General features: G+C 42.0%; 3 protein-coding genes across 6 annotated transcripts in view; 2 read left to right on the forward strand and 1 right to left on the reverse strand.

Annotated features, from left to right (window-relative positions):
- Positions 1-270: 270 nt before the first annotated feature.
- LOC106573828 (tumor necrosis factor alpha-induced protein 8-like protein 1) lies at positions 271-13,284 on the reverse strand. 3 transcript variants are annotated; one of them, XM_014149195.2, is made up of 3 exons: positions 12,973-13,284; positions 1,014-1,293; positions 271-770 (listed from the first exon to the last, which is right to left on the reverse strand). In XM_014149195.2, the coding sequence occupies exons 2-3, from the start codon at positions 1,283-1,285 to the stop codon at positions 482-484; spliced, it is 561 nt and encodes a 186-aa protein (XP_014004670.1). In that variant the 5' UTR covers positions 1,286-1,293; positions 12,973-13,284; the 3' UTR covers positions 271-481. The 3 variants fall into 3 exon arrangements, with proteins under 3 accessions (XP_014004670.1, XP_014004672.1, XP_014004671.1); XM_014149197.2 differs by lacking the exon at positions 12,973-13,284 and adding an exon at positions 6,429-6,511; XM_014149196.2 differs by lacking the exon at positions 12,973-13,284 and adding an exon at positions 3,502-3,602.
- Positions 13,285-17,495: 4,211 nt separating this feature from the next.
- On the forward strand, positions 17,496-24,030 carry LOC106573830 (coatomer subunit epsilon). The gene is made up of 10 exons (XM_014149200.2): positions 17,496-17,794; positions 17,971-18,033; positions 18,136-18,236; positions 18,351-18,503; positions 18,590-18,643; positions 18,769-18,850; positions 19,872-20,027; positions 20,633-20,701; positions 23,198-23,272; positions 23,598-24,030. The coding sequence occupies exons 1-10, from the start codon at positions 17,693-17,695 to the stop codon at positions 23,649-23,651; spliced, it is 909 nt and encodes a 302-aa protein (XP_014004675.1). The 5' UTR covers positions 17,496-17,692; the 3' UTR covers positions 23,652-24,030.
- Positions 24,031-24,309: 279 nt separating this feature from the next.
- The window catches only part of LOC106573829 (ceramide synthase 1), a 51,151-nt gene continuing 49,621 nt past the window's right edge, over positions 24,310-25,839 (forward strand). The window contains exon 1 of one of the 2 annotated variants that reach the window (XM_014149198.2): positions 24,310-25,662. In XM_014149198.2, coding sequence (XP_014004673.1) covers positions 25,411-25,662 — 252 coding nt within the window. In that variant the 5' untranslated portion in view covers positions 24,310-25,410. The remainder of the gene's footprint in view (positions 25,663-25,839) is intronic. The other variant, XM_014149199.2, reaches the window with a different exon arrangement.

Consider the following 25,839-nt stretch of genomic DNA (forward strand, 5'->3'; position numbering starts at 1 on the left):
ATACAGCCACACGTGCACCTCCAATTGACTCAAATGATGTAATTTAGCCATTCAGAAGCTTCTAAAGCCATAACATCATTTTCTGGAATTGTCCAAGCTGTTTAAAGGCACAGTCAACTTAGTGTATGTAAACTTCTGACCCACAGAAATTGTGATACAGTGAATTATAAGTGAAATAATCTGTCGGTAAACAATTGTTGGAAAAATTACTTAGATGTCCTAACCGACTTGCCAAAACTATAATTTGTTAACAAGAAATTTGTGGAGTGGTTGAAAAACAAGTTTTAATGACTCCAACCTAAGTGTATGTAAACTTCCGACATCAACTGTAAATGTCCACATACAATATGCATAACGTCAGTCTCTTTAAAAAACCAAAAAAACAATGCAAGCCAATAAGGCAACCCCGTGGTGATTTCACACCACCAGGTAATGCCTCAAAAGGTTAAAGGGGGAGGGGTCAAAAGGTCCTGGGGAGAGGTCAAAGGTTGCCCTCGTCCAGCATCTTGTTGACGCCGTCACATATCCTCTGCAGGTGGCCGCGGTACACCTCAGACGGCCCGTAGAGCGCCGCGAGGAAGTCACAGTCGGCAAAGTGGTTGAACACGTGGTTGACCCGCGAGTGGCTCTTGGCCGTCAGGTGGCGGTTGATGGCCTGGTGCAGCAGCTCACGGCACTCGTTCAGGATGGCGCTCATCACGCGCCGGTCGAACGTGAACTCGATCTGGTGAAAGCTGACAGCCGTCATAGCCAGTGTGTGGACCTTCTTCCTGGAAAGGAGACGCAGTAGAGTTGTTATGCATGATGGCTTAACTACAGTAGCTGGCAAACCACATTCCATTTCTCTGAGCTTTTGTTCAAGCCCAACACAATAATTATTTTTTATCAGGGCTGGAATAAAAACCTGTGCAAATTAGCCCTCAACAACCATGTCTGGCAACCCTTAATCAAAGAACATTATAACCCTGTTAATGCTCTCTACAGCCATAATATAATCATATAGCATAATCAACCTGAAGCTCTCAACCAGCACCAGCTCCTCCCCGCTGAACTGGTTGTTGCGGTAGAGGACTCCCAGCTTCACCACCATCTTGATGAGGTTCTTGATGATCTTCTGGGCCTCCTTGCGGTTGCGCGTGTACTCCTTCGTGACGCGGTAGAGCTCGTCCAGCACCTCGCTGCTGGTGTCGTCAATGAAGAGGTTAGCCATGCTCTTGGTGGCCATCTTGCTCATCAGCTTCTTCTGGGCCTGAAGGGCCAGGCTCTTAGTACTGAAGGAGTCCATAATGAAGTCTGGAGGGCGAGAGAGAGGGAGGAAGAAAAGAGATTTGGGTCATACAGATGCACACTCACTGAAACCCGATGGTGGATTTTCTTCCTTCTTAATTATATACTGTACAGAGAGGAAATAACAGATGTTTATTTGGATGCATTCCTGACAACATATGGGAAACCCATATTTGCCTTTTGCATTTCATGCAGAAATAATAAAACATTTTGAGTTAACATACTGCAGACAGACAATGAACAGTTCTATGCAAATTATCACATTTCATTATTTCATTTTCTCATCTGAATGAAGGCATTGAAGAATCTTGCTACCGGTGTGCAATCCCTTAGTATAATTATGATGTCATGGGACATAAAGACCCAGTCACCAATTAAATTAGAATCTAAGATACCAGTGACATGATACAAGAAAGACATGTAGGAGTGATGAGACTCACTGCAGTTCTGCAAAGCAGCCAATGATAGGACTGTCTCTGCAGCTACCGGCTGAATCCACATTTAGAAAACGAGGTTTATGTGTGAGGATGGGGTATAGCGTACGTGTGCACATTTGTGGAGGCTAGCTCCGAGCTGTGGGTGTTGCCTGCCAAAGCACAATGACTCAGGAAGCCTCAACACATTGTGGCAGCTCATAAACAATGGGTCAGGGGGCCATAGGCTTTCATATCTTCTGCATTTCCTCAGCCAGATGAGCCCAGTCCCGGGCCCGACAGTACTGCAGTAGCTCCGCAACAAGAACCCAGGGATGACAGGTTCAGGTCGTCTTAATCCCTAAGGAAGTAGGATGAGGTTACCTCTAGACACGGATCCAAGGTCAGCGGCTCATTTTACCCCCCCAAAGGCTAAAGTTATAAGTTAGGGAAGGTAAGCTGAGCCTAGATCTGTGCCCATCTCTAGCATATCCTAGCAATCATTACTCCCTCCAAGATTAAAACATAAAACCTTTATTAAAATCCTAAATGTGACCGGATGCTAATCCAAATGCTCATATTTACCAACAGTAACATCTGCTAAGTATTATTACTGTAAAGCAGCTGACCGACTGCAGAATGAAAATGTGCCTGCTATGTGACTCATGTGATTCCACTCCAATCCGCATTGTCTCTCCAAGAATACCAATTGGTCTCCTTCAAGTGTCAGCAGGACGCTTTTTCTTCCAAGGGAGTACCCACGTCAGAAACCAAAGACAAGCTCTCCCTGCAACATTGTCAGAGTGATGTAAAAAAACACCACTTTGCCTGCTACATTCAATCACAATGTGTCAATGACAATCTGAACAGAGATGCTTTGAGGATAGAGACAAGTACAGCTTGCGACACTGCGCAAAGAAATCAAAGTTCACAAACCTCTCTCTGCTGGAAGCATGAAAAAACAGATTCAGTGGATTAAAAAGAAACCTTTCAGAGCCTGGAGAGTGAAGTGATTTTCAGGGGGCTCATTAAATTTCTCTCCTGTCAAAGAGAATAACTTTAAAGGAGTCAGTGGCTGTGATGACTAATACTGCCGTGAAGAAGTAAAAAGAAAAAAGCCTGTATTTGTCTTTCACCACAGTGAATCCAAACACTTAACTTCAGATGTGATGGATACTTTGGAGCGTCTGTAGTTTTACTCAAAGCCAAAGAAAGACAAATTCTTCCTGGAGCTGGCAATCACAAATGTAGGGAGATCTTCTCTCTCTCTTACGAGATGGGAGGCTTCATGAAAGGACAAGCGCTTAGAATGATGAAACACTTTTCTATCAAGGACTCCTGCCTTGTAACTGTGCAGTGGGAGTTATGGCCAAATATAAGCTGCTGTGTGAACTGGGCCCAGCCAGGGAAAGCTTGGCCAAGCTTGGATCCCATCTCAGCACTATTTATACTGGCACTGCTGGAAAGGATTGAAAACAGAACGAGACATGACAGTGACAACATTACTGTGTGTTCAGGCAATATATATCTCCCACATACAACAGAGCAATTAATACTGATTTTCTTTGAGCTGGGCAGGCACTCTGGAATGAGAGAAAGTGCTGGCGTATCAACTGGATTTACTTAAACCAACATCAGTGCAGTGTAATCCAGAGAGTGCTTAAACTATATAGTTTAAAAAAACAAGACCTCAGTCAAAGTAGAACAGGTAGGTAAACATGACTCATGGAAATGAAACACGACCCTGGGCCTCTTTGGCAGCCAGGGACTTGGCCTGGCCGGCGTCCCCAGAAGCACTTACCCTCCTGCAGGTGAAAAGTGGCCTCCAGAGGCTCAATGCTGGGTGTGCTGAGTGGCTCAGAAAGGGTCTGTGGAGGTTTGATGGCCAAGCATGTGTCAAAGTCTGTCAGGCTAGTATGATTGGGTCAGGTGAGAGAGGACCAATGATTGGCTACACCTGGAGCTCCCTTTCCTGTCCACTCTGCCTCAGGCCCCACCCCTCTCCTAAGCCTCAGGGAAGATGAAATGAATCCCCACCCATTCTCAATACTGCTCCCCCAACTCAAAACTAGACTGGCTGGCAGAAACCTGTATAGACATTTCTGTTAAACTACTTCAAAAGATCAAGGTGGAATAACTAAGCAAGCATGTCTGGAAATACTGTAACTATATAACTTTGAACAAGAGTTTATATTATTCAAGAGTGAATAATATGTTTTAGGCTGTGTGGCTTGCTTATAATTCCGATTGCATAGCCTACCCTACATGTATAACATTAATTCAAAATAGGGGGAAATCCCCACACTTCTTTAGTACTGTAACGTGTCTCAGGAACTCAGATTTACAGAAATGTATGACATCACCCTTATCTACAATAAGAGACAATGAACAATGGTTATGTAAAATGTATCTGTGCTTCGTGTTGGGTCTGAACTGATCACCTCACAATCAGCTCTTCACATGAAACATTTCTTCTGTCTGGTAATGAACAGGATCAGTTAGGATTACTGCCTGCTACAATTACATCAAGTGTAGTTTTTACTCCTCTCTCTTACTCTCCTACTGTCCTCTAATCTCTCCTACTCTTGAGCTGTTGCATAACAGTGGAGGCGCTGATGAGTGCTGGGAACTCAGTTTTGTATGGCTGTGATGTGTGTATCAGTGTGTGTGTGTGTGTGTGTGTCGCTCCATCATCCTCCCACACAGTATCAGGGGTTGTGCACAGTGCCTAAGGGGGAGACCGTCCCTTTTTTACAGTCTTCTCAGATCTGAAAGAGCCTGCTGCGGGATTAATAATTAACGTGGCAGCATTAAATGGATCACAGATTAATAATTAATATGACCAATTTGAAAAAAATAGACCAGGGTAAGAGAAGTCTGCCTTGATGCCACAGGTGAACCAGGAAATGTGGGACCTGGCTGAGGGGTCAAACAACATCAGGGACAAATGGTGGAAAATATGACAAATATAAAATTAAATGTGCAGGTGTGATGCAGCAATGGTATCCTTGTCATAGACATGACATTGCATTAACATAATATTGAGTAGGTTGGAAGTAAATACAAGCTAAAACCAGTTTAAAACAATAGACCCATAGATAAAGGCAGATTACTTGGATGACTAACTCGCCTGTTATCAGTTCTTGACAATGGCACCACCACATGGACATTGAGGAAACATGGCATGCCTACAAAGGACTTTTACATCAAAAAAAGTGTTTTATTGACCGACAGATAAGCGATCAAAAGACACACACACACACACACACACACACACACCCCAGTGTGGGCTCAATTCAGAATTGAAAATGCCTCAAATTCCAATAAAATTCCAATTTAAGTAGTAAATAGAATCCAGAATTGCAATTCAAAATAAAAAGGAAATGGAATATAGTGAAATGTCTCTTATATTCTATATTAGGTGCAGTCTATACAAATATACTGTACATCTTGTACATAACACATTATATACATGCATAGAAAATATTGTTGAAACTTAAAATGAATGATCAAGAAAAACAAAACCTTATGCAAATATTCTAAGCTATATTATTATATATCATTAAATATGGGAGAAATACTACATCTCAGAATGCATTAGTTTAACCCTCAAGTTGACCTTGAAGCCTTCAAAAAGAAGCTAAACAAATCAAATGGACAGTGGAAATCTAATTGGCTATTCTAAGCACTAAGGTTAAAAGTATATGAACATTGCTTCCTGAGAAAAGTTATATATTCTTTGGAAGTGTGACCTGTTAGATTCAATGAAACTCGTTCTATAGACGGGTTGGTTGTTTAGCAACAAAACCGATGTGTGCGCAACTATGGGGCAAAACAGACAGGGTTGGCTTAGACTTAAGAACATGTAAACTATATTTTGTCTCCAATGTATATTGAAATAATAAATACATTTTCAAAATGAGGCCTTGTTGTCTCAAATACATTGTTCGTTACAGTTGTTGGTTAGCTAGTGAATTTCAGCATGAAATCAGTCAAAACAGGACATATTATCAAGAACAACAAAACTAACAACTTATGATTCCCCACATGGCAGTTTGTCATTGTTGTTAGCCATCTGGCCATCCAGCATCACAACTAATGCACTTCTGCCCCATGGAAGCATTGCTTTGGTGACGTTGACAGCTAACCCATCTATGATTGAGTGGAATTTCTTTGAATAGCACTACATTTTATTTCCTACCACTCAAACACAAAATCCTGTGGGTGTGGTCAATTCAAATTTTAACTCATGAGTATCTATGGTTGAATGGGAGTAAATTCCAAAATTCGGAATAGACACATGGCGAGGTGTGGATTAACATGACCACACCCCCGAGTAGTGTACAGACATAGGGTCCTCCCATTACTCCCATGTAGTTAGCGTCATCCTAAACTAACGGACACTTTGTCATTTCAATAAACGTTTTCACGTGTTGTTATTAGCATACTTGGCTGTCGCAACAAATTATTTGCATGATATGTATTCTGCCACTCTAATGTGTTACCCGTCCTGCTAACACGGACAGTAAACCTAGTAAAGCTGTCGCATTATACTTACAGTACCAGTCAAAAGTTGACACCTTCTCATTCAAGGGTTTTTATTTTTACTATTTTCTAAATTGTAGAATAATAGTGAAGATATCAAAACTATGAAATAACACATATGGAAACATGTAGTAACCCAAAAAGTGTTAAATCAAAATATGTTTTAGATTCAAAAGTAGGCACCTTTGCCTTGATGACAGCTTTGCACACTCTTGGCATTCTCTCAACCAGCTTCACCTGGAAGGCTTTTCCAACAGTCTTGAAGGAGTTCCCACATATACTGAGCACTTGCTGGCTGATTTTCCTTCACTCTGCGGTCCAACTCATCCCAAACCTTCTCAATGGGTTGAGGTTGGGTGATTGTGGAGGCCAGGTCATCCGATGCAGCACTCCATCACTCTCCTTCTTGGTCAAATAGCCTTTAACACACCTCCTGTTGAAAAACAAATGATAGTGGGACTAAGGCCAAACCAGATGGGATGGCGTATCACTGCAGAATGCTGTGTTGGCCATGCTGGTTAAGTGTGCCTTGAATTCTAAATAAATCACAGTGTCACCAAACCCACGCATCACACCTCTTCCTCCATGCTTCACGGTGGGAACTACACATGCGAAGATCATCCATTCACCTACTCTTGTGTCTCAAAGACACAGCGGTTGGAACCAAAAATCGTAAAATTTGGACTAATCAGATCAAAGGACAGACTTCCACCGGTCTAATGTCTATTGCTCGTGTTTCTTGGCCCAAGCAAATCTTATTATTGGTGTCCTTCAATTCGACCATGAAGGCCTGATTCACGCAGTCTCCTCTGAACAGTTTTTAAGCATTTATTTGGGCTGCAATTTCTGAGGCTGGTAACTCTAATGAACTTCTCTGCAGCAGAGGTAACGCTGGGTCTTCCTTCCCTGTGGCGGTCCTCATGACAGACAGTTTATTATAGCGCTTGATGGTTTTTGTGACTGCACTTGAAGAAACGTTTAAAGTTCTTGACTTAAAGTAATGATGGACTGTCATTTCTCTTTGCTTATTTGAGCTGTTCTTGCCATAATATGGACTTGGTCTTTTACCAAATAGGGATATCTTCTGTATACCACCCCTACCTTGTCACAACACAACTACTTGGCCCAAACGCATTAAGAAAGGAATTCCCCAAATAAACTTAATTTAAATGCATTTCAGGTAACTACCTCCTGAGGCTGATTGAGATAATGCCAAGAGTGTGCAAAGCTGTCATCAAGGCAAAGGGTGGCTATTCTGAAGAATTTCAAGTATATTTTTGATTTAACACTTTGTGGGTTACTACACGATTCAGTGTGTTATTTCATAGTTTTGATGTCTTCACTATTATTCTACAATAGTAAAAATAAAATAAAAACCCTTGAATGAGTAGGTGTGTCCAAACCTTTGACTGGTACTGTACGTCAAAGTTTGTTTAAATCTAGCTTATTCCTCAGGTTAATTGACGTTAACTAGCTGGCTTGCGAAAGAAGTTAATCTCGATCTATATCGCTAGTCTTACATATGCCGCCTAAAATCGCTAGTCTTACATATGCCGCGCAACTACTTCCAGTCTTTGCCTGCCCTTGAACGGTTTAGGTATTTAGGACTTCCTATAATGAACTTCCCACTTGCCCGAGAGCAGCTGTGCAGACAACCCTACCAAATGGCCCAAAGAAGCCTATGGCAAAATCTAGACCTACATGGTGTAAATTCCAGGTTTACACAGGCAATACACATAGCTACAAAGAAGTGTTAGCTAGCGATTTACCGTGAATTAAGTACTTCGAACACACAAATGTATTGCGTAACCAGAGCCCACATATTTCCATCATCATCATCATCATCATCATCACAGCATATAGCCTGAAACCAAGAGGTTTGTTTAACCTAGTCCTTGGGCAGTTGAAACCTTTCTTACAAAAAAAAGATTGCAGCCAGAGTGTGGCATTTTTTACTGCAGTAATTTTGCACTTAACTGCAGTTAGAGTGCAGTATAACTGCAGTTATTCTGCAATTACTGCATCCAAAATACCCCAGTCGACTGCAGTTAAAAAAGACTATTGTTCAAACAAAACGGTGTGCAAGAACTTTTCGGCATCCTAGTTATAAAATCAGGGTAAGTTAGCTAGTTGAAGAAAGTCCATTGGAATCGGCTCTTTGGCTGATAATGGTGACATACAGTCAACGCTACAGTTTCTGTTCATGCTAAAAAAAAATTACATTTGCATCAAAGTGTTTTTAGGTATGATGTAGTTTGTTGATGAAGATGACATGGAAGTATGTTAAAAAACAACCAACCAAGCATATCCAAAACTCAGCAAAAAAAAGAAAACGTCCCCTTTTCAAGACCAGGTCTTTCAAAGATATTTGGATTTTTACGAATTAACTTCACAGATCTTCATTGTAAAGGGTTTAAACGCTGTTACCCATGCTTGTTCAATGAACCATAAACAATTAATGAACATGCACCTGTGGAACGGTCATTAAGACACTAACAGCTTACAGACGGTAGGCAATTAAGGTCACAGTTATGAAAACTTAGGACACTAAAGAGGTCTTTCTACTGACTCTGAAAAACACCAAAAGAAAGATGCCCAGGGTCCCTGCTCATCTGGGTGACCCTGCCTTAGGCATGCTGCAAGGAGGCATGAGGACTGCAGATGTGGCCAGGGCAATAAATTGCAATGTTCGTACTGTGAGATGCCAAAGACAGGACGGACAGCTGATCATCCACGCAGTGGCAGACCACGTGTAACACCTGTCCGCAATAGGCTGAGAGAGGCTGGACTGAGGGCTTGTAGGCCTGTTGTAAGGCAGGTCCTCACCAGACATCACCGGCAACAACATCACCTATGGGCACAAACCCACCGTCGCTGGACCAGACAGGACTGGCAAAAAGTGCTCGACTGACGAGTCACCGTTTTGTCTCACCAGCAGTGATGGTCGGATTCAAGTTTATCGTCAAAGGAATGAGCATTACACCGAGACATGTACTCTGGAGCGGGATCAATTTGGAGGTGGAGGGTTCCGTCATGGTCTGGGGCGGTGCGTCACAGCATCATCAGACTGAGCTTGTTGTCATTGCAGGCAAAGGCTGTGCGTTACAGGGAAGACATCCTCCTGCCTCATGTGGTACCCTTCCTGCTCATCCTGACATGATCCTCCAGAATGACAATGCCACTAGCCATACTGCTCGTTCTGTGAGTGATTTCCTGCAAGACAAGAATGTAAGTGTTCTGCCATGGCCAGCGAAGAGCCCGGATCTCAATCCCATTGAGCACGTCTGGGACCTGTTGGATCAGAGGGTGAGGGCTAGGGCCATTCCCTCCAGAAATGTCCGGGAACTTGCAGGTGCCTTGGTGGAAGATTGGGGTAACATCTCACAGCAAGAACTGGAAAATCTGGTGCAGTCCAAGAGGAGGAGATGCACTGCAGTACTTAATGCAGCTGGTGGCCACACCAGCTACTGACTGTTATTTTTTATTTTGACCCCCCCTTTGTTCAGAGACACATTATTCCATTTCTGTTAGTGACATCACTGTGGAACTTGCTCAGTTTGTGTGTCAGTTGTTGAATCTTATGTTCATACAAATATTTACAGATGTTAAGTTTGCTGAAAATACACGCAGTTGACAGTGAGAGGACGTTTCTTTATTTGTTGAGTTTGTAATGATAAAAAAATAGTAATAATAATACAGCAAGTCAGGTTCTGAGTAAAGCAGACAATTAAACATTGGCGTAAAGGGAGTACCCCACGCCTGTACCCTACTCGGGGGCGTGGTCATGTTACGCTATGCCTCGCCATGTTTATCTATTGAGCCCAACCCTGGCACACACACACACACACACACACGTTTTGTTCAATCCTTGTGGGGACCTACAATTCACACACACAGAGAGAGAAACAAAAGTCCCAAAGGCATACTTTGTCACATATAGTCTTCTTTCTAGGAAGGTTTCACTGCCCTTCCATGCACAGACTGTTTCATATTTCCTAGGTACCAATTGAGGCTGCTGGCCAACTGAACTTTGCAGTCTTGTAAATCAGGTCAAACACCGCTGTACTGCTCTTGTCAATGAGTTACCTTTCATCTCCACAGGGATAATCATACATTTCCAGCAGTGCTTGAGTGTCAGAAATCATGACAAACAGGTTTGACATCAATTAATGTTTGGGATTTTGGAGCTGGCTTCCTGGCCAAAGTGGACCTCAGTTTGTCGCGCAACCAAACTGTAGCTGACCCACTTGTTTGTCAGCCATAGCCAAATCAAATAAAATGTTATTGGTCACATACACATGGTTAGCAAATGTTAATGCAAGTGTAGCGAAATGCTTGTGCTTCTAGTTCCGACAGTGCAGTAATATCTAACAAGTAATCTAACAAATTCACAACTACCTTATACACACACACAAGTGTAAAGGGATGAATAAGAATATGTACATATAAATATATGGATGAGCGATGGCCGTGCGGCATTGGCAAGATGCAGTAGATTGTAGAGTACAGTATATACATATGAGATGAGTAATGTAGGGTATGTAATCATTATAAAGTGTCATTGTTTAAAGTGACTAGTGATACATTTATTACATCCAATTATTAAAGTGGCTAGAGATGAGTCAGTATGTTGGCAGCAGCCACTCAATGTTAGTGATGGCTGTTTAACAGTCTGATGGCCTTGAGATAGAAGCTGTTTTTCCAGTCTCTCGGTCCCAGCTTTGATGCACCTGTACTGACCTCGCCTTCTGGGTGATAGCGGGGTGAACAGGTAGTGGCTCGGGTGGTTGTTGTCCTTGATGATCTTTTTGGCCTTCCTGTGACATCGGGTGCTGTAGCTGTCCTGGAGGACAGGTAGTTTGCCCCCGGTGATGCGTTGTGCAGATCGCACCACCCTCTGGAGAGCCTTACGGTTGTGGGCGGAGAAGTTGCCATACCAGGCAATGATACAGCCCGACAGGATGCTCTCAATTGTGCATCTTAAAGTTTGTGAGTGTTTTCAAGCCAAATTTCTTCAGCCTCCTGAGGTTGAAGAGTCACTGTTGCGACTTCCTCACCAAGCTGTCTGTGTGGGTGGAACAGTTAAGTTTGTCCGTGATGTGTACGCCAAGGAACTTAAAACGTTCCACCTTCTCCACTCCTGTCCCATCGATGTGGATAGGGGGGTGCTCTCTTTGCTTTTTCCTGAAGTCCACGATCATCTCTTTTGTTTTGCCGACATTGAGTGAGAGGTTATTTTCCTGACGCCACACTCCGAGGGCCCTCACCTCCTCCATGTAGGTCATCTCGTCGTTGTTGGTAATCAAGCCTACCACTGTAGTGTCGTCTGCAAACTTGATGATTGAGTTGGAGGCGTGCATGGCCACGCAGTCATGGGTGAACAGGAAGTACAGGAGAGGGCTGAGAATGGGCCCCAGTGTTGAGGATCAGCGAGGTGGAGATGTTTCCTACCCCCACCACCTGGGGGTGGCCCGTCAGAAAGTCCATGACCCAGTTGCACAGGGTGGGGTCGAGACCCAGGATCTCAAGCTTAATGACGAGTTGAGGGTACTATGGTGTTAAATGCTGAGCTGTAGTCAATGAACAGCATTCTTATAGGTATTCCACTTGTCCAGATGGGTTAGGGCAGTGTTCAGTGTGATTGCCTCGTCTGTGGACCTATTTGGGCGGTAGGCAAATTGGAGTGGGTCTAGGGTATCAGGTAGGGTGGAGGTGATACGAGCAAGGGTACCAATGTAGACACACATACACAGTTGGGTAGCAACAATTGTTTAGAAAAACAAAATCAATAAATAAAACAATATAAATAAATATCACAAGCATTTCGCTACACCCGCAATAACATCTGCTAAATATGTGTATGCGACCAATACAATTGGATAAATCATTTCTTCAGACACAGCTGGTTAAAGCTGCAAGAGGCAACTCATTCAAGACCGCAATTCATGCAAACTGAAAACGTTGATTCTCCTTTTACTAGTGACATAAGTAGTTAGTGCTGTATAATAAATTGTACTACCTGCCAGAATACACAGAGAGGGTATTCATACACATAATCGAGATGAAAGCTTTTCTAGGAGTATCTCAATAATAACAAAGTCACATATAAAAACACTTTTTTTGTTGCTACATTTTGTATGTTATATGGGGAAAGATGCGGAGCAGGCCTCAAGCAGGCACATCTTCAACAAATCGCTTGATATACACTTCATACAGAGAAGAAATAAATGGCTTGTGGAAGAAAGAAGGATTGCAATGTGACAGTGGCGTTTGAAACGCAAGAAAGGAACATGGTAACACTATGCTTCACCTTTTGTGGGAAATTCCATTAAAAACTATTGATTTGTAAACCATTTCTTTTACATTTCTTTCGATTGGATCAGAAATGACAGTTGTCATTCAAAACGAATACGTCAAACCAAAATACTGACCAAACATAAGGAAATAAAAATATAATTATAAATCTTGTGTTGGCAAACTAGGTTTATATTCTACAATATCGTGGATTTATTATCGCATTTAAGGTCGAATGACATTACACTGCCTATTCTAGTTATGACTAATGTGAATGTTGTGGGCAAATTTGTCTAAAGGAAGGCTGAAGCCCATTCTGCCACCTCCCATCCTCCATTGTATAGTTTCAAAGGACTATGTAACCTATTATTTGTTAAATGTTTCTCAAAGACTGGTCAAGCATAGGCTAAAATACCATCTATGTTGAACTTACCTTTCGTTCAAATCAAACCGGATGCGGAGGGTGAGTAAAGGGACCGTGGATTACGCTGCTACAATTTGACAATTTAATCTAGGCAAAATCTCAAATCTTCATTATGGCAACCCATAGCAAATCCATGTACATCACCATGAGTCGGTTCTTCGTCTTTACTTGCGGTTCTTTGTCTTCCATGTAACTGTATGTTGTATCAGGTACTGGTGTGTAAATAATTGAAAGACTGTTTCTTCTCTCCCTGCTGAGCTCGGTTACAGGAGTTTGTAACCCGACACCTCACAAAAAGTTTCAAATTTGAGGGATTTCGAAAATTCGAGATTGATGTTACTCTGGACCAATGGAAGAGCCCAGTAAAAATGTATCAAACCAATCATACTGTGGGAAATTCCTGTTATAACTTCAACATTCCCTGCCCCCATTCGGTTTCCAGTAATTAGTCTCATCTAGCTCCCAAATCCAAGGTTGAAAATGTCCCAAAGGAAATGGCATTATGTGAACAATGAGCAGGAACTATGAATTGTTTGTCATAAACAAAAAGGCTAGTACACGACACAATTATTTAAACATAAGTCATGAAGATTAATTATTTGACCTAATTAATGGAAAATATTGCCTCAGTAGATGATTTCGGCAACGCTATTGATCAAAACGGATTTATATAGGACACACAACAGAGAGAGAGAGCGAGATATAGTAAACCAGACATCTAGGTGTTTTACAGCGGATGTTTTCTGGACCGGACAGCACCGTTTTTCCCGGTCTATGAATGAATGGGTTTAGCAGGAATTCCGGAGGGTTATGGTGTTCATTGTGAATCACATGTGTTTTAAACAATCAACAAGCTATTTTTCTATTATGGTCTGGATGTAAATGGATATAAATAGGCCCAACTCAAGCCAGATTTGATACGGCTATTTTAAACATATATTGTAAATTAAAATACATAATATTATAGAATAGCACCACATTTACATAGCCTAGTTAGTTCATAGTACTCTGCAATCCAGTCGTCAGTATTATTGCATTTTATGCTTAGCATACTGTCATCCTTATCACAAGGTAGTTTACCTTCACCCGCAACCTGCAAATAGTAAGCAATTTAGTGATAAAGCTTGTTAAGAAGCGCTGTTCAGTGGAGCGTTTGGATATTGCAATTTTGTAACCAATGAGAGATACTGTAGCAAGCAGTGACACATTAGCTAATCTCTGAGCCACTCTATAACTATCGAGATAGACACTCTATTTAGCTTGAATATACACGATCATTTGTCTAATAAGTATACTATATAAATAATTTTAACACCCCATAGAAAGCTGACCGAATAACGATTTACTTTCCATATTCTCTGTGATTAGTAGGCAAAAGACAAACAAATATTTTCGTGTAAACAGAAACCAATGGACACACATGAGCATAAGTTATGTAATGTTGTGTATTAACTGGATTTGTATATAAATAAACGAATGTAATCAAACATGGTAACAAGACAACATTTCAACAACATAGCCCATAGGGGATCGAATGGACGAGTGAGAGGTCGAGGCGACCGGACGACGAACAAAAGATGTCGGGAAAAGATGATGGAGTGGATTCTGAATACAATAGCGGTAGAGTCAAGGATAATTCGAGTATGTCCAAAATAACGGAAAACGGAGCAAAGTGGTATACAGTGATGAGAATGACCCTTCGTATCTAGTAGGAGTACGGTTTGTTAATGAGGAGAAGCTGAGCAGAGAACCAGTCTTGAAGAAACCATTTCAGTTATCCAAGCTGGTGGAGATAGTGCTGGGTAAAGGGAAGGCTGTGAGGATCCCGAGGGGTTTGTTTAGGTTTTTTTTTGTGCTTCTGCGGATCAGAAGGAACGTGCGTTGTTGTCTTAACCGAAGTGTCGTGTCTCTTCGAAACAGGGCACCCCTCAAGGATTTTTTTTTTTATCTGGCGTCTCGTGGAAAGTCGATTTTGTATAAATAAATAAATAAATAAATATTCCTGGAGTGATTGAAGCACGTCGGATGAATCGTGTTGTGAATGGTGAAAAAGTGAAGTGTATCTGTTCTTTTTTTATTTAAATATGACATTAACTACAGATTCAGAACATTTATCCAAAGACCAATGCACTGCGATCATTGTAAAGCTTTTGGTCATGTAGCAAGTGTTTGCAGAAGGGAGAAGCCGATTTGTCCAAGATGTGGAAAGGATCATATTATGTGTTATAAAAGTGATAAATATGACATGTTGCTATTTTTATTTTAACTAGGCAAGTCAGTTAAGAACACTGGTGGGAACCATGAAGCCAAGTCTTCCGAATGCCCCACAAGGGTGAAAGAGAATGAGGTGGCCAAAGTCAGGGTTTTACAGAGCATTTCACATGCAGCAGCAGGGAAAAGGGTTGAGGGTTTGAATGGTGCCCCAGAAGAGTTCATGGTAGTGGATAGGCCTACGATGCAGGGGTTGCCTTTCACCAGCAGGATCCTGACATTTTAAAGGTTAAATAGGTGGACTTTGTGGCATGTATAGCTATGGTAATTACTGAGCCATGCATGAGAGCATCTGCTGTTCTGGACGACTGTGTGATATACGCTCTCTGTAGCCAACACGAGAAAGACCTTTAAACAGGTCAACATACACAAGGCTGCGGGGCCAGACGGATTACCAGGACGTGTGCTCCGGGCATGTGCTGACCAACTGGCAGGTGTCTTCACTGACATTTTCAACATGTCCCTGATTGAGTCTGTAATACCAACATGTTTCAAGCAGACCACCATAGTCCCTGTGCCCAATAACACAAAGGCAACCTGCCTAAATGACTACAGACTCGTAGCACTCACGTCTGTAGCCATGAAGTGCTTTGAAAGGCTGGTAATGGCTCACATCAACACCATTATCCCAGAAACCCTAGACCAACTCCAATTTGCATACCGCCCAAACAGATCCACAGATGATGCAATCTCTATTGCACTCCACACTGCCCTTTCCCACCTGGACAAAAGGAACACTTATGTGAGAATGCTATTCATTGACTACAGCTTAGTGTTCAACAACAAAGCTCATCACTAAGCTAAGGATCCTGGGACTAAACACCTCCCTCTGCAACTGGATCCTGGACTTCCTGATGGGCCGCCCCCAGGTGGTGAGGGTAGGTAGCAACACAAATGCTACGCTGATCCTCAACACTGGAGCCCCCAGGGGTGCATGCTCAGTCCCCTCCTGTACCCCCTGTTCACCCACGACTGCATGGCCAGGCACGACTCCAACACCATCATTAAGTTTGCAGACGACACAACAGTGGTAGGCCTGATTACCGACAACGATGAGACATCCTATAGGGAGGAGGTCAGAGACCTGGCCGGGTGGTGCCAGAATAACAACCTATCCCTCAACGTAACCAAGACTAAGGAGATGATTGTGGACTACAGGAAAAGGAGGACCGAGTACTCTCATCGACGGGGCTGTAGTGGAGCAGGTTGAAAGCTTCAAGTTCCTTGGTGTCCACATCAACAAACTAGAATGGTCCAAACACACCAAGACAGTCGTGAAGAGGGCACGACAAAGCCTATTCCCCCTCAGGAAACTAAAAAGATTTGGCATGGGTCCTGAGATCCTCAAAAGATTCTACAGCTGCACCAGGGAGCATCCTGACGGGTTGCATCACTGCCTGGTACGGCAATTGCTCAGCCTCTGACCGCAAGGCACTACAGAGGGTAGGGCGTACGGCCCAGTACATCACTGGGGCTAAGCTGCCTGCCATCCAAGGACCTCTACACCAGGCGGTGTCAGAGGAAGGCCCTAAAAATGGTCAAAGACCCCAGCCACCCCAGTCATAGACTGTTCTCTCTACTACCGCATGGCAAGCGGTACCGGAGTGCCAAGTCTAGGACAAAAAGGCTTCTCAACAGTTTTTACCCCCAAGCCATAAGACTCCTGAACATGTAATCAAATGGCTACCTGGACTATTTGCATTGTGTGCCCCCCCCCCCCAACCCTCTTTTACGCTGCTGCTACTCGCTGTTTATCATATATGCACAGTCACTTTAACTATGCATTCATGTACATATGTACATACTACCTCAATTGGCCCAACCAACCAGTGCTCCCGCACATTGGCTAACCGGGCTATCTGCATTGTGTCCCACCGCCCACCACCCGCCAACCCCTCTTTACGCTACTGCTACTCTCTGTTCATCATATATGCATAGTCACTTTAACCATATCTACATGTACATACTACCTCAATCAGCCTGACTAACCGGTGTCTGTATGTAGCCTTGCTACTTTTATAGCCTCGCTACTGTTTTTCGCTGTCTTTTTACTGTGGTTTTTATTTCTTTACTTAACTATTGTTCACCTAATACCTTTTTTGCACTATTGGTTAGAGCCTGTAAGTAAGCATTTCACTGTAAGTTCTACACCTGTTGTATTCGGCGCACGTGACAAATAAACAGCGGTCTAAGGCACCGCATCTCAGTGCTAGAGGCATCACTACGGACCCTGGTTCGATTCCAGGCTGTATCACAACCGGCCGTGAATGGGAGTACCATAGGGCGGCGCACAATTGGCCCAGCGTCGTTAGGTTTTGGCCGTCCGTTGCAAATAAGAATTAGTTCTTAACTGACTTGCCTAGTTAAATAAAACCTTAACTGACAGAAGAAGATCATCGCCCATGTACCTTAGTAAATACGCGTCGGTACTACGTGTCCAGGAAGTGATCCAGTCAACATGGCGGCGCAACAAGGAGATGTTGATGAGCTCTTCGATGTGAAAAATGCTTATTATATCGGCAGTTATCAACAATGTATAAACGAAGCCCAGAAAGTTAAGGTAATTATCTGACGGTAAACAGTTTGTACAATGTGGCTAAGCCTATATCTTTTTCAAGTGTCGCTGTATGACACTGGACTGTATAGCTAACAAATCAACTAGCTAACATCTCTATTGTAATGAAGTAGCTAACGTTAAAACGAAAAAAAGTAAACTACTTATTTTCCTCTTTGCAGCCATCAACACCTGAGAAGGAGGTTGAGAGAGACATGTTTCTGTACAGAGCCTACATTGCACAGGTAACATAGCCGGGACAGTCAGTTTATAGGAGTGTACATTTTTGTTCCACCACCTATCAGCATGTGCAATTAGCGAACACGCCTCACTCTGTCTTGTTTCAGAGGAAGTATGCTGTGGTGATGGATGACATCAAGGCCAGTGCCTCGCCAGAGCTCCAGGCTGTCAAGATGTTTGCTGAGTATTGCTCCAACGAGGGCAAACGGTCTGAACCCATTAGTGTTCCGAATTGTTATTGTAAACTGTCAATACACAACTCAAGATGAAATGCTCTTTGTTGACTCCTTAGCTGTTACAATATTGTTGTTTTTTTGTGCAGGGATGACGTTGTGGCTGAACTTGACAAGAAGATGGCCAAGAGTGTAGATGCGGCCAACACAACCTTCCTGGTCATGGCTGCGTCCATTTACTACCATGAGATGAACTCTGACGCTGCCCTGCGGTCCCTGCACCAGGGAGAAAGTCTGGAATGGTAAAGACAATCACAGGATACTATTAATGTTTGTAGCCCCTGTTATGGGTGATTCAGTACGTTTATGTCCCTCTTTTTCTTTTCAGCATGGCAATGACCATTCAGGTGCTGCTGAGTTTAGAACGTGTTGATTTGGCAAGGTATGTCCACTCAACACGGCATCTGATTTAAATACTTTAAGTAAATTGAGCTAAAAGGATTCAGCAAATTTATGTGTGGATCATATATGGCATTGTTTACTTATTTTAACACCTGTCATTCAAAGGAAAGAGCTGAAGAAAATGCAGGAGCAGGACGAGGATGCCACACTGACCCAACTATCCACGGCTTGGGTCAACATCGCTGTTGTGAGTGTCAGCCCATAGTGAAGACCAGGGCATAAAATTAACACCAGCCACCTGCCAAATGCTGGTATATTTAGGTATTGGCAGGCAATAATGTCTATTTCACAAGCCACATAGGTGGGTGGTCAATTTTCAGGGTGGTCATCCAATTCGCATATGCAAATTAAAAGTGAGCACATGTGCGAGTTGTGATTTATAGCAGACAAATGCTGCAGTAGCTGTTTCAAAATATTTATGCCATTTTGTTTCATAGCTGCTAATCGCATAAAGAAATACAAGTCTATATCCCACCTCTCACAGCAACACAGCCTGGCTTTGTGCACTGTGCTGATAGATTCATTTTTGGAGGTGCTGCGCACAGGCATAAGTTTGTCTAATTTACTTGAAAGTGTACAACGTGAGACTTTGTCCTTGTGTTTCTTGCATATTTACATTGTTTTGTTCACAAGCTTGGTAGTTTTTTTTATGTTAGTTTGAGTCTGCTGCTTCAACTGATAGCGAAGAGATGCCGTCTACTACTAGTGCGATTTTAAATCTCACACACAGACGCACCTGACACGACTCAAGTGGCCCTGTTACCACGGTAACCTCCCACCCTGAAATTTAGCAGTATATCACATTACTTCTTACTAATAAATGTTTTTGTTTTAGCAAGATTACAAAGAATGGTCATCTGTTTTTGTTTTTGTATGGTGGAAAATGTTTTTTGGCTGGTATAAAAAAATTCAGTGGCTGGTAGATTTTTCAATCTACCTGCCACAGTGGCTGGTGGTCCAAGAAGGTAATTTTTAGGCCCTGGTGGAGGCCCCCTACATGCTAGAATACTTCAGTGCAGCCGGCCCCATTTGTCCTCCACCTGAAATAAATGGGCTTTTATTGACAGAGCACCACTCTCACTCTAAAAGTAGTCATCACTTTAGGATTAAATTCAGCTTTTTGTGCAGTCATTAAGAATAAAACTCAATTTCAGTTTTTCATCTGAACAGAAAAGAACTGGACTCTTGCTTTTTTTCCTTTTTTAAAGGGAGGAGAGAAGCTGCAGGATGCTTACTACATCTTCCAGGAGCTGTCGGATAAGTATTCCCCTACTCTGCTTCTGCTTAATGGCCAGGCTGCCTGCCATATGGCCCACAACAAGTGGGAGGAGGCAGAGGGGGTTCTCCAGGAGGCACAAGACAAGGTCATTACTTGCCTCAAATGCACTCTAATATCTTATTCTACAGAGGAATCTGTAGAGATGTGTAAAGGGTTGTTTTTAAATAAAGATGAACACTAACTGATAGCATAACATTATAGGACGTTAGTGACTATTGAATAGTACCATTTGAATTAGTTTAACCAATTGGTGATGTCTGTTGTCTCATCCAACCACAGAGCAATACAAGGTTAGTGTAATTTTAAGGGAAGTACTTGCAACTTTTTCAATTGAACAGTAGGTGGTGCCAAATGCTATATTTTTGTCCCCATGGCCTGCAGTTAATCTGAGATGAGAAAAAATTAATTGGCCAGAGTTTAACCAGTACCTTGTTGGGGTGTCATGGAAGACTGATCCTTGGTTAAATAATTACACAAAAAGATAATCTCCCACATTTTACGCTCTTGTTTAGAATATGACCAGTGATTGTTATGTGAATACACTAGTATTACAGTTGTCGTATACACATTTCAGAACGTGTGATTGAACATGTATGAAGGAAGCAGGGTAGTGAGTAAGGTCATACAGTGCATTGAGGCACTGCTGTGAGAAACTGGTTGTTTTCCAAACTCTGATTTCCCCCCTAACAGGACAGCAGCCACCCTGAGACTCTGATCAACCTGATTGTGCTGACCCAGCACTTGGGCAAAGCTCCTGAGGTGAGACTTTGGACCTATATCAGTTTATGGGGATTCCTCAGGGTGCATCAGGTTTTGTCACAGATACGGAGAAATGTTTGTCTCAATTTACGTTTGTTTTTTATTTGTTTGGCTGAAAGGTTTGCCGATATATTGTGCTCTTTTTAAACAGCAAGTAAAACTCAAGAACACTATTGTAGCGATAAAGCTTTAAAAAAATCTTCTCTGTGCCAGATTGAGGTGATAGTGAGTAAATGATCAATAGGATTGTTATTGTCTACAGAATGCTGTCTTCAATGGGTTCAATCTAATTACTGATAATTACCCAATCAAGGATATCTACAACTGGTGTATAAAGAGTAGACCTTGTTCTAATGATTTATGATAAATTATTTTGGGCGTTTTAACTTTCTTAAAGGGATTCTCTGGTAATTTTCTATACTTTTTAGCCAGTAGTTCTGAAAGTAGCAATCACGAGTCAAAAGTGGTCCCCGAACATTGCATCGCATACAGTGCATTCGGGAAGTGTTCAGAGCCCTTGACTTTTTCCACATTTTGTTGCATTACAGCCTAATTCTAAAATGTATTAAATCGTTTTTTTCATCAATCTAAACCTTTTTTGTGTGCAAATGCATTAAAAATAAAAAACAATCACATTTACTTAAGTATTCAGTCCCTTTACTCAGTGCTTTGTTGAAGCACATTTGGCAGCGATTACAGTGTCGAGTCTTGGGTATGATGCTACGAGCTTGGCACACCTGTATTTGGGGAGTTTCTCCCATTGTCAGCATATCCTCTCAAGCTCTGTCAGGTTGGATGGGGAGCGTCGCTGCGCAGCTATTCTCAGGTTTCTCCAGAGATGTTTAATCGGGTTCAAGTCCAGGCTCTGGCTGGGCCACTCACGGACCTTCAGAGACTTGTCCCGAAGCCACTCCTGTGTTGTTTTGGCTGTGTGCTTAGGGTCGTTGTCCTGTTGGAAGGTGAATCTTTTCCCCAGTCGGAGGTCCTGAGTCCTCTGGAGCAGGTTTTCATCAAGGATCTCTCTGTAGTTTGCTCCGTTCATCTTTCCCTCGATCCTGACTAGTCTCCCAGTCCCTGCCCCTGAAAAACATCACCACAGCATGATGCTGCCACCACCATGTTTCACCGTAGGGATGGTGCATCCTGTTTCCTCCAGATGTGACGCTTGGCATTCAGGCCAAAGAGTTAAATCTTGGTTTCATCAGACCAGAGAATCTTGTTTCTCATAGCCTGAGTCCTTAGGTGCCTTTTTGCAAACTCCTGTCTCTGAGCTCTATGGACAATTCCTTCGACCCCATGGCTTGGTTTTTGTTCAGTCATGCACTGTCAACTGTGGGACCTTATATAGACAGGTGTGTGTGCCTTTCCAAATCATGTCCAATCAATTGATTTTACTACAGGTGGACTCCAATGAAGTTGTAGAAACATATCAAGGATGATCAGTAGAAACAGGATGCACCTGAGCTCAATTACTAGTCTCATAGCTTATGTAAATAAGGTATTTCTGTTTTTTTTTATTTCTTATACATTTTCAAACATTTCTAAAAAATGATTTTGCTTTGTCATTATGGGGTATTATTACATTTAATCCATTTTAGAATAAGGCTGTAATATGGAAAAGGGGAAGGGGTCTGAATACTTTCCGATTACACTATGTGCACCACGTGATTGTTCTCACTCTGCTGTGGGTGCATCTTGTTCGCTGCTAGGGGGCTGGCCCACGTTTGGGAAAATGTAGCACAACTTCCAGAATAATAGTTGCCTTCAAACTAGGGATTTCCTGACTAATTGAGGTAAGACAGTAATTCTGCACATAGATTATGCATGTACGAACTACACAGTGAGTGTTTACATGCACACTAATAATTCAGTGTTGAACTGATTCATGGCAGTAGGCCGATTGTGCAATAGTCATGTAAACACGTCTTAACCAGCGTAAGGTCCAAATTTTAAGTAAGCATACGCCGATTAAAACACCTGGTTTTCTGAGCAGTCTTTCAAATTATTAGGACATGTAAACACCTTAATTGGCATTCCAGCTGTGTATTTGATTTGCGAATATGCCAGCACCATCTGAGCGAGCCTCCCTTTTTAGCGCGGGTGAAGTGAGTTCGAAACAACAATGTATGTCTTGAAGTAGTTTTCGCATACAAACTCAGAATCAAATAGGCTTCCCAAAAATAACATGTTCGTTGTGGTAGAACATTTATTTTGATCGGTGATTTTTCTAGATTTATCAGTCCCATCAGGTAGCCTGATTTCAGAAGTGTTCACGTAAACAGGGTTATTAGTGAAATCGTTCTTCTTGCAAAGCATGTAAACGTTTTTTGGGAATATTATATTAATCTGACTTCTCAATAATCACATGATTGTGTGCATGTAACCGTACTCATTGACACATCCAGCCCAAAGCGGAAGGTATAAAAAAAAGACTAAGTAGTTGCCGAAGTTCAGGAGCCTGTCTTTAACGTCAATCTGTTATGCATCTGTTCACAGGTAACCAACCGGTATCTCTCTCAGCTGAAAGATGCCCATAGAGCTCACCGCTTCCTTAAAGATTACCTGGCCAAGGTATGTTGATTACATTTGCCCGTACACAGTTCTGCTACATCTTCAATCAATGCATTCTTCAGCTGTTGGTCAGTCTTTGCTCTCTTGGAACTAAATCAAATGATTTGATTGGTAGCACTGTAGGATATCTAGTCCAATGAGATCATTTAAAAACTGTCTGATTTTGACTGACTTCACTACACATAATTACCCAATAAAGAAGTGTAAATAAACATTGAAATGTCCGTTTGTTTCACTCAACGGACCAGGTTATTGCAGTGCACAACAGTTTTACTAGTTAAACATGTTCTACTGTGTGTTAAATGTTTATTTTTTCTTGTCTCAGGAGAATGAATTTGACAGACTGGCGATGCAGTATGTTCCCACTGCGACTGTTTGACACAATGGAGTAATCTTTTTTGGACTACAAAACATTATGAATACTGGACACACAACTGATTGCTACATATCTTTTTTTGTCTATCAATATGGAAAACTCTAAATTGTATGGATTAACATTGACATGCACATTTAGACATTTTTATATATATAAAAAAAAAATTGCTAAACTTTATCATAATAATATGACCTTTTATGTGGTGGACACAGATTTTATTTATACTCTGAAGTAGTTGTAGTACATTAAATGTCCCTTTTGATAATGTCTCTGTTTGTAACATTTGCATTTATCTAAATGGTAAAATGCCTCCTGTGTAACTGTTTTCTGTAAACATTCCTCTGAATTGACAATACATGTTTTATGACCCTGTTTACACCCAGTGTGTGTCAGTGTGACACTTTCTATTGAAATTCTTGAATGTGTCCCGATGATACTTGCTGGAGGTAGACCATCTTTTCCCCCTTATGTCTTGTCCAATTCACAGATTAACTTTTATTTTGCATGTGAAATTATCTATTTTGTAAATGAGTGGGCCATTCAATTCATGTAGAAATTCCTCTACAGTATCAACGTGTTTTCTGGAAAAGTCGACATCCTGTACTTGATGTGCATCGTGATGTGCATCGTGCTGCTGTTGCATGTTGCATTGTCGCTTTAAATGTTCTTCGGTTTTAATCCCAGCAGTTGAAGAAGATAGCTGGACATAATTACGTCACGGCGACGCTGCTTTTTCTACATTAAACTCGAATTTTAAATTAAAGTGGCATTCGGAGAGGGTGGTGAACACCCGCTGGTCGTGCGGGTAAAAACGTTTACTATACTTGTATTATTATAACCAGATAGGTTTCAAGTGAGTGCCGTATGGAATTATGTTCTACATTGATTCCCATTAAAACAGCGCGCATTTCTCTGTCACTTGTCAAGAGACAGAGAGCGCAGACAACCAGGACACGACGTTGATCACCAGCAGTGGCACGGCACAGGAAGCCGAACATTGAGGATATATAGTCTAGATTTTTGTCGGCGTTAATTAAAAAAAACTGTATTAGAAAGGTTTCAGTTCCACTGGTTTGGTGTCTGGTAGGACTAGGTTATTCTAGTTGATGAAATGACGGCGAGATGTTATATAAAGCGAATAACGGAGATGAGTGTATACAGAATATAACGTTAGGTTCACTAAAATCACATGTGATGCTTAGACTGTACCGATCTTTATGGCACATTAGGTAGCCAGATAATACTTGCTGGATTTTTTTCTTGTAATTTAAAGGTGATTTTACAGCTATATCTAATCTCAGAAAGATTCAACTAGCTAGTTTGGTAGCTGTTGTAAATGCTGGTCTATCCAGTAGTGTGCATTCAATTTAGCTAATCGTAGACGGCTGACAAGCTAGCTAAAATGATGAGGTAGTATGCGTAAAATAATGCCCAACATTCTGAACAATGTTTACTGGATCATAGAATATATGTAATATTACAATATAGATAGCTAATTACGTTGGCTATTAAATATATCGACCTGGCTATTACCTTTGGTTTTTATGGGCCTATATTCCAATCTGATATATGCGAAATGGGCCCACGTCTTAAATTAGAAAACAAAGAATTAGGCAGGCTACTTGAGAGGTTAAGCTGATTACAGTTTTTGCGCGTTTTTAGGATAGCTGCTGGCTAGCTAGTTTGGAAGTGTAGGAGCTTGCCGCTCTGTGTTCCTAAACCAGGGTCAGTTTTGTAAATCGACGTTTTCAGTGCCGCCACAATGGACAGTCATACCGGGGACGACATGAGTGTCGGGGAGGTGGAACCCATGCCTGGCTATGCGGATCTAATAACGAGAGCATCAACAGTGATGCCCAGTGCCTTGAGAGGCTGTAGCACTTGCGGTCTAGAGCTCTCCAAAAGGACGCTCCTGGATAACGCTTATATTACCTGGACCGAAATCGGCCTTTTCTTCATCTGCGCGGTTATGTGGACGCAGATACGACGGGGACTAACAGAATGCCTGTTCCAGGTAGATACAGAAGCATTCTCAGCCTTCCACTCATTTTTGAATACTATACATCCACATATACACATTTCCCCACAAATACATACATTCCTTCTTCAAGGACTATGAGCCTTGTTCTCGTTCCCTAACTATACGGGCCTTCTATCAGAGTGCAGCCTTCATAGCTCACTATTAGGGTGT

The sequence above is a fragment of the Salmo salar genome, chromosome ssa16, assembly GCF_905237065.1.
Source record: "Salmo salar chromosome ssa16, Ssal_v3.1, whole genome shotgun sequence".
Classification (NCBI taxonomy): Eukaryota; Metazoa; Chordata; class Actinopteri; order Salmoniformes; family Salmonidae; genus Salmo; species Salmo salar.

What these genes read in the sequence shown, in the direction of transcription:
- LOC106573828 (XM_014149195.2), bottom strand. Translation starts at nt 1,285, where the DNA reads ATGGACTCCTTCAGTACTAAGAGCCTGGCCCTTCAGGCCCAGAAGAAG. An exon ending in GTGCTGGTTGAGAGCTTCAG is followed by an intron (nt 771 to 1,013) that starts GTTGATTATGCT and finishes TCTCCTTTCCAG; the next exon opens with GAAGAAGGTCCACACACTGG.
- LOC106573830 (XM_014149200.2), top strand. Translation starts at nt 17,693, where the DNA reads ATGGCGGCGCAACAAGGAGATGTTGATGAGCTCTTCGATGTGAAAAAT. An exon ending in CAGGGAGAAAGTCTGGAATG is followed by an intron (nt 18,504 to 18,589) that starts GTAAAGACAATC and finishes TTTTCTTTTCAG; the next exon opens with CATGGCAATGACCATTCAGG. An exon ending in CTTGGGTCAACATCGCTGTT is followed by an intron (nt 18,851 to 19,871) that starts GTGAGTGTCAGC and finishes CCTTTTTTAAAG; the next exon opens with GGAGGAGAGAAGCTGCAGGA.